Below are 7,916 nucleotides of genomic sequence, written 5' to 3'. Positions count from 1 at the left end.
ATTTTGTCATGTTTCTCAGGTCTTTGTCTGAATTTCTACGAACATTATTGCTAAGGATTGTCTTATTGCATTGGAGTCACACTGGGTTAAATATGTACACTTGGGTTTTAAGGGGTATTTATTATTTTCTTCTTTTTTTGGGGTTGTATGGAAGCCCCAAACGCAATTTCATTGTTCTTGACAATGACAATAAATAAATAAATACTAAATACTAACATCACCGTATTTGCGCTTGTGGGCGCGCGTGACAACGCAGGCAGGAAAAACAGAGGGCAGACTGTCAGCGGCAGGTTCAAAAACAAAAACAGAATCATTGACAGGGTTTTCAATTACCTCAGGGATTGGGAAAACTTTTCCGTTGGCTAGACTCTTAAAGACACAGAGCACAACAGAGGTACACAGCCAGCCCAGGGCCGTAACAGCGTGTGGGACAAAGGAGTTTTTAAGTCTGTTGGTTCTTGACTTTGGGAGAAGCAAACTGTCGCTGAATAGGCTCCTCTGATTATTTACGACTGTGTGCAGAGAATGCCCAGCATTGTCCATAATGTCCAGCAGTTTAGTGTCCTTTTCTCTGCCACTGTCGCCAGTGTCCAATGTCAGGTTTATATTGTGGATCGTCATTTATGCTTAGAAATATTTACTCATATATGCTCAGTTTTATAATCGATTGCATAATGATAGGATGTCTGATCCTTAGCAGTCTGCAAAGACTCTGTGTGCCTCCCAGAGCACTCTGGCATACACACACATCCTGGGGTCATGATAGAGGTCATAGTCATACCTTCTCTTACTGTTTTATGGTATGGTAAACACAACTATATCTGTTTCAGTATAAGTGCCTTTTGTTTAGATGAACTGCTGGACTTCCAGGCCAGCAGGTTTAGGGAAGTCGTTCACAGGGCCACATCTTGACCCCACACACACACACACACACACACACGCCTATACGTACACACAGACAAGGTACTCTTTGTTTACATGTACGCCTATGTAAGATATCCTATGTTAATGAACCTATGCATATTCATGTAACCTCAATAAAGAGCAGTGTTACAAGAGAGCAGACGAGAGAGACTGGGGTGAGCTACAGGAACACGCTTGTCACAGTTCTCTCCCTCGTGCACGAGTAACACAAAGAACTTTGGTGACTTGCGTCTTCCTTCTGCTGTTGTAGTAGAATTGTCTCATTCCAGTGAGGGGTTGTGCTAGACAGACCCATCATCCAGCTTCATGCCGACCACAGCCTTCCTGATCAGTTTGTCCAGCCTGGATGAGTCCTTCTTTGCTGTGCTGCTCCCCCAGCACACCACAGCATAGAACAGCTCTGGCAACTACCGACTGGTAAAACATCCTCAGTAGCTTCGTGCAGATGTCAAAAGACCTCAGCCTCCTGAGGAAGTACAGTCTGCTTTGGCCTTTTTTATACAGGTGCAGCGTGTTGTATGACCAGTCCAAGTTTGTTGTCCACCCACAGCCCGAGGTACTTGTATTTGTTGACCACCTCCACCTCCTCTCCCTCTATCCGAACTAGTCTGGACCTCCCGAAGTCCACAACCAGTTTCTTGGTCTCTCATGTGTTGAGCTGCAGGTGGTTTGAGTGACTCCCATGTGACAAAGTTCCTCGCCAGACTCCTCTACTCCTCTTCCTGGGCCCTGTTTCAGGAAGCCGGTTTAGAAAACTCAGAGTGAAAAACGATACTCAGGGTTGAGTAACCCCGAACTGTCCAACTCGGAATATTCGGTTTCAGAAAGGCTGATAACAATTAGTTCAGTCAACGCGGAGTTGCTTTAACCCCAAGTGAAGCGCACAGGACAAGGATACATAAAGCCCTGATAAGCGGAGCACAGATTAAGCGAGTCACCATGGAGACGGAGGGAAAGAAGGCGCGGTCAATGTATTTTACAGCGCTTGAGGCCGAAATTCTGATGGCAGCATATGCCGATAACATGCAAATTCCGCGGAAAAAAGTAAAGTTTGCCACAGCTGCAAAAGACAGGGAGCATGCATGGCAAAACATAGCCGACAGAGTCAATGTGTGAGTGTTAATATAAACATTGATCTAGGGATTTCCACCCATTTAACACGTTATTTTATCATATGTTATTTTATTTTTTATTTTATACATTTTATTTTGTGATGTGATGTGAGCGCAGGTGCAACCCAACAGGCCCCAAACGTTCCTGGCAGCAAGTAAAAATGAAATATAAAAATATAGTCCAAACAGGTAAGGTGTAATTGTATTATGAGCCATAGTGCTTGGTCTGTTTGTCCGATGTAAATCAATTGCAGTTAGAGGCTACATTAATTTCCTTTCTGTAAGCACTTATTGAAATTATCTGAGCACATTACAAGTACATATTTGCTTACTCTGTATGCTCAAATGTGGCCCGTTATAGCCAACAGAAAAAAAGCGGAGGCCCGAAAAACAGGTGGGGGTCCTCCACCACCACCACTCACAGAGGCTGAGCAGTTGGCCCTCAGCCAAAACAGTGGGCGCCCTGTGGCCGAAGGCATCTCTGCGGGGACATCCTCTGAGTCAATAACCCCGCAAGACACAAGTGCCTACATAGGGGGTAAATTCAAAATAATACATGATGTGCATACATCCTTTCTTCACAGTCACCTTTGCAGTGCTGCTCATTCATTTGATAAACTCTTTACCATAATGGATTATTTTGTAGTGAAGTTATTTTCCTACTGATTTTGCCTTCCCTCAGTCTTGGTTGTCTTTGAGAGCATAATGACAATGAAGTGTAAGGTGATTGGTATGTTTGTTAATTGCCATTTGGTCCCTTGTATGTTATAAGTGACCTGTATAAACCTCATATTCTATCAGTTGATGGTGGTGGTGTACTGCATCTGGTGCAGCCTCCTGTTGAGCCAGACCAACATGCAGTTGTGAGTAATACTCCACAGATTATATGAGTTTACAGTAGAACAGCAATGTTGTTTATTTCTTTACTACAGGAAAATAATGAAGAAACATTGACAGCTGTTACAGAGGAGGAAGCAACAGAGACACTTTATGAGGTTTACATCTTTTAATACTTTGTGTACAGGAAATACAGGCGACCAATAAAGCCAGTTGAACAAAAAATCTGTTTTTTCGTCTTTCAACATGTTGAGGTGATGGGTCAAAAGAAATGATTGTGACATATGGTGTCTCTGACTGCACTTCCATCTTGTATGTCCGTGGGAGGGTCAGGATGTTCATGGTTTGGATCACTGCTGATGTTTGGTTCAGAAGGACAGTGTTCTCCTCTAATTGTGGCAATGTTGTGAAGAATCACACATGCCACAATAATGTCACATGCCCTTTCTGGGGTGACCCTGAGTCTTTGCAGGCACTGGAACCGGGCCTTAAGCATTCCGATAGTCATTTCAATTCTGGCTCTTGTCCTGCAATTAGCCAGATTATATCGCTGCTGTGGGCCCGGTTCAGGGTCAGGGTAAGGGGTAAGCAAATAGGGTAAACATGGATACCCCCTATCACCAAGCAAGTAGCCAGTGAACTCTCCTAAGACAGAAGGATACACTTCAGTTCAAATGTCCCTGAAGCAATTGGTCTTTATATATTTTACAGTATTCTCAACTCACCATGTCCAAATTTTGTGCTCAGTGTACATTCACGGAATATTTGTGAGTCATGGACAGAGCCTGGCCACTTGGCTTCCACATTTGTGATAATGTTGGCAGCATCACATATGATCTTCACAGTGCAGAGAACACAAATTAGCATCCATTACTATGATGAAATAATTTGTTAGTTTGAAATGCTACAGGGAACTATGTACCTGTACATTAATGCTGTGGAAAGACTTCCTGTTCACATAGTCTCCTTCATTTACTGAAGGAGCAATGATTGGAATGTGAGTGCCATCTATACAGCCAATCACGCCTGGGAACCCTGAAAATAAATGTACAATTTAAGTAGTAGTCCAAGTATCACCACATCATAAATTAAGTTTTGGTCATCCTGATACCTGCAATTTTGTGGCATCCCTCTTTGATAAATCTTGTGGGTCTATGACCGGGGAACACCACAAACGTGTACAGGAGACGTTTCAGTGCAACTGTAACATTCCTGACTGCCCGACAGACGGTAGCCTTGGAAACGTGCTCAGCTTCACCAATATTATACAGAAAGCTCCCGTTTGCAAAAAACCGAAGTGCAATACAAATAATATGTACAGAACTGAGAGAATGTCCGCGATGTGTCACATGAGCAATATTAGGCCTGAGGATGTTATCCAAATAACTTATAGATTGTGCTGAGAAACGGTGACGTTCGCACAGACAATCATCAGGAAATGATAAAATGTCCAAACGCGCTCTGATCACTCTCTCCCGGCGGAGAGCTCTGCGGAGAATTTGGGCTTCACGATCTACTGGCTCTTCAAGGAAGGGGCACGCCATGTCTGACACTTCCTACTGTCAGGTTTCCGACAAAGGGGCGGAGACAGTCAGGGTTAGTTGTAGTAAACCTGCTAGGGGGCAGGTTAGCTTCACGGCGTGTGTCGTCATAGTGACTCACTCAGGCTTCAGCTGAACTCGCTTTGTGAACCCAGAGTTTTCGTTAACTCAGGGTATACTTACTCAGTTTTTCCACTAAACCGGCTTCCTGAAACAGGGCCCTGGTCATCCCAGATACACCCCATGATGGCCGTGTCGTCCACAAACTTCAGAATATGGCATAATTCAGAGTTATAGCAGAAGTCAGAGGTGTACAGGGTGAAGAGAAGAGGGGAAAGCACAGTTCCCTGTGGTGCCCCTGTGCTGCTGACCACAGTGTCAGATGTGATGACCTTCAGCCTGACGTACTGTGGTCTGTCAGTGAGGTAGTCGGAGATCCAAGCGACCAGGCAGGGGTCCGCCTGCATCCTGTTTAGTTTTTCCTGAAGTAGACGGGGCCGGATTGCATTAAAGGCACTCAAAAAGTCAAGAAACAGGATCCTGACCGTGCCCTTTCCCTTTTTCAGGTGTGAGTGGCCTCTCTGTAGGAGGTACAGGATGGGATCCTCCACTCCGACATCCGACATCAGCTGATTCTACGGGGCTAACTGTGCATTGCTGCGATGCCCTGACATACTTAAACAATGTTAGTCTTCACAAATATGTAACATTTATACATGTCTTAGACTTCAAACCAAAAGGAAAATGCTCACCTGGTAAAGATTATTTGGTGTTTGAAATTAGGTGCATTTCAATCACTGTCATAATAATAATGATAATAGTAACATGAGGAGGGCAAGAGAGTACCAAAGCATTCTCAAATATATTATTATGATATATGGATGCAATTACAATAACCTAAATAAAATATAAGAAAAGCTTCCTCTTGTTTTTGGTGGAAGATGATTTCTCAGGCGTTTCCAGTTACTGAGGCAGGAATGCATAGCAATGCACTTAACACATATTAGGTCATTCAAACCTGCTGATCCTGTTTCTGGAATCTATCAGAATGTGTCAACCCCTCCTTCTTTTGCTCTCTGTCAAAACTGTAAAACATTCACATGCATTCCCTGACACTTTGTCTATGGGGAGAAATGGCACAGAAAGGATTTAAAATTGCTGGTGACAAACTCTGCTGCGCGATCTGTTTGGATCTACTGAATGATCCTGTGACTATTCCCTGTGGACACAGCTACTGCAGGGACTGTATTAAAATTCACTGGGATGGACAGGATCAGAAGCACATCCACAGCTGTCCTCAGTGCAGACAGACCTTCATACCAAGGCCTGCTCTGGTGAAAAACACCATGTTAGCAGAGTTAGTGGAGGAAGTGAAGCAGACTGGACTGTATGCTGTTCCTGCTAATCACTGCTATGCTGGACCTGGAGATGTGGCCTGTGATGTTTGTAGTGGGAGAAAACTGAAAGCCTTCAAGTCGTGTCTGCACTGTGTGGTCTCTTATTGTGAGCGCCATCTACAGCCTCATAATAATGTAGATGGATTGAAGAAACACAAACTGGTCAACCCATTCAAGAAGCTTCAGGAGAACATGTGCTCTCACCACAATGAGGTAATGAAGATTTTCTGTCGCACGGATCAGCAGTGTATCTGTTATTTGTGCTCCATGGGTGAACATAAAGGCCACGACACAGTCCCAGCTTCAACAGAAAGAACTGAAAAGCAGAAAGAGCTGAAGCCGTGTCTGGAAAATTTTCAAATAAGAATTCAGGACAGAGAAGAACATGTTAAGGTGTTTCTGCAGGAAATGGAGGCCATCAATCAGTCTGCTGATAAAGCTGTGAGGGACACTGAGAAGACATTTGAACAAATTTTCTTTCACATCAAAGAAAAAAATTCTGATATCCAGCAACAGATCAGATGCCAACAGAGAACTGAAGTAAAACGAGCTAAACAGGTTGTGGAAAAACTGCAGGAAGAGCTCAGTGAACTGAAAAGAAAACATGCTGAACTGGAACAGCTCTCTCACACAGAGGATCACACTCAGTTTCTACACATGTTCCCTTTGTTCTCAAATTTTACTGAATCTACAGAGATACCTTTTACTAAACGTCATCCTCTGCTGTACTTTGATGATGTGCCGGCTGCTGTATTAGAGGTGAAAAATAAACTGCAGGATGATCTTCAGGAAGGATGGCAAAAAGTTTCCCGCACAGTGACTGATGTAGACGTGTTGCTACCTCAACCAGAGCCACAAACCAGAGCTGAATTCTTAAAGTTTTCAACTCAGCTCACACTGGATCCAGACACTGTAAACATGCGGCTGTTATTATCTGAAGAGAACAGAAGGGCAACATTTGTGAGTAAAAAACAGGCATATCCAGGTCACCCTGAAAGATTCATGAACAGGTCTCAGGTCCTGAGCAGAGAAAGTCTGACTGGATGTCATTACTGGGAGGTAGAGTGGAGTGGGTTTGGTATTTACATAGCAGTCGCATACAAAAGCATAAGCAGAACGGGAGATCAAAGTGAATTTGGAAACAATAGTGAGTCTTGGGCATTAGACTGTTACAGTAGTAATTATTCACTCAGTCATGGAAAAAATTGTTATAGGTTTACAGGCCCTGTGTCTTCCAAAATTGGAGTGTACCTGGATCACAAAGCAGGTATTCTGTCCTTCTATAGTGTCTCTGGCACCATGACTCTCCTTCACAGAGTCCAGACCACATTCAATCAGCCGCTCTACGTTGGACTGAGGGCAAGTCACTTCTTAGGATCAGACTCCTCTGCTGTGTTTGTCTGAGTTTGAGTAGGGGGAATCAAGTAATTACTTTGTGCTTTTCTTGTGCGTTTTTTTTTTTTTTTAATTAAATATATAGCCCTTGTTAGGTTGCACCCTGGAATGTTAAAGAGGATATGGACAAAATACATTTGCATGCAATAAAATAATTAACAAAAATGTCATGCTTTGACCAGAGATTTTAAATTGAAAAATTTAAATTTCATTTTCTGTATCTTTTAAACAATATTTTGCTCATCATTACAGTTTTTCATTGATGAAATGCAGTTCATTTTATTTTGTTCCATTTTTAACTCGTAAATATTTTCATAAAATGTTGTAGTAATGTATCCACAAGTTGATCACCATCATTAAATAAATTTGCTTTAAAAATGTGTTTCTTAAATGAAGTATGTGTGTCTGTTTATTTAGAACCATGAGTATTTTGTTCCATGTTTTGAATAACCAGTGGAGTTTTGTTGTTTCATTTTCTTTATTCATGCTTCTAGTTGCTCCATAGCATAGTGGTTTCTTGTTTGGCGAACGCATAGCAATACAATGGAGCCTGAACTTATCATCTTTTTTTTTTGACATTAAAGTTTTTTATTGATTTTGCATCATATACTTAAACCTGTATAAGAGGGAGAAAAACAAAAGAACAAAACAAACAAACAAACAAACAAAACAAAACAAGAAAACTGCTGGTGTGCACCCCTGCCCTTACA

The 7,916-nt window shown here is 42.5% G+C and overlaps 1 protein-coding gene across 1 annotated transcript; it reads left to right on the top strand.

Annotated features, from left to right (window-relative positions):
- Window positions 1-5,547: 5,547 nt before the first annotated feature.
- On the top strand, window positions 5,548-7,554 carry LOC146665696 (tripartite motif-containing protein 16-like). Its single transcript, XM_085411191.1, has one exon. It carries the CDS (start codon window positions 5,548-5,550, stop codon window positions 7,213-7,215), a length of 1,668 nt encoding a protein of 555 aa, XP_085267317.1. The 3' UTR covers window positions 7,216-7,554.
- The last annotated feature ends 362 nt before the right edge of the window (window positions 7,555-7,916 follow it).

Source organism: Rhamphochromis longiceps, linkage group LG7 (assembly GCF_057381845.1).
Source record: "Rhamphochromis longiceps isolate RC_006_pf linkage group LG7, R_longiceps_female_GT1.1, whole genome shotgun sequence".
Classification (NCBI taxonomy): Eukaryota; Metazoa; Chordata; class Actinopteri; order Cichliformes; family Cichlidae; genus Rhamphochromis; species Rhamphochromis longiceps.
The sequence above is the reverse complement of the archived record's forward strand: the minus strand, read 5'-3'. Positions and strand labels throughout refer to the sequence as shown.

Bases quoted from the DNA above. Each gene is read 5' to 3' on its own strand.
- LOC146665696 (XM_085411191.1), top strand. From the start codon at position 5,548: ATGGCACAGAAAGGATTTAAAATTGCTGGTGACAAACTCTGCTGCGCG.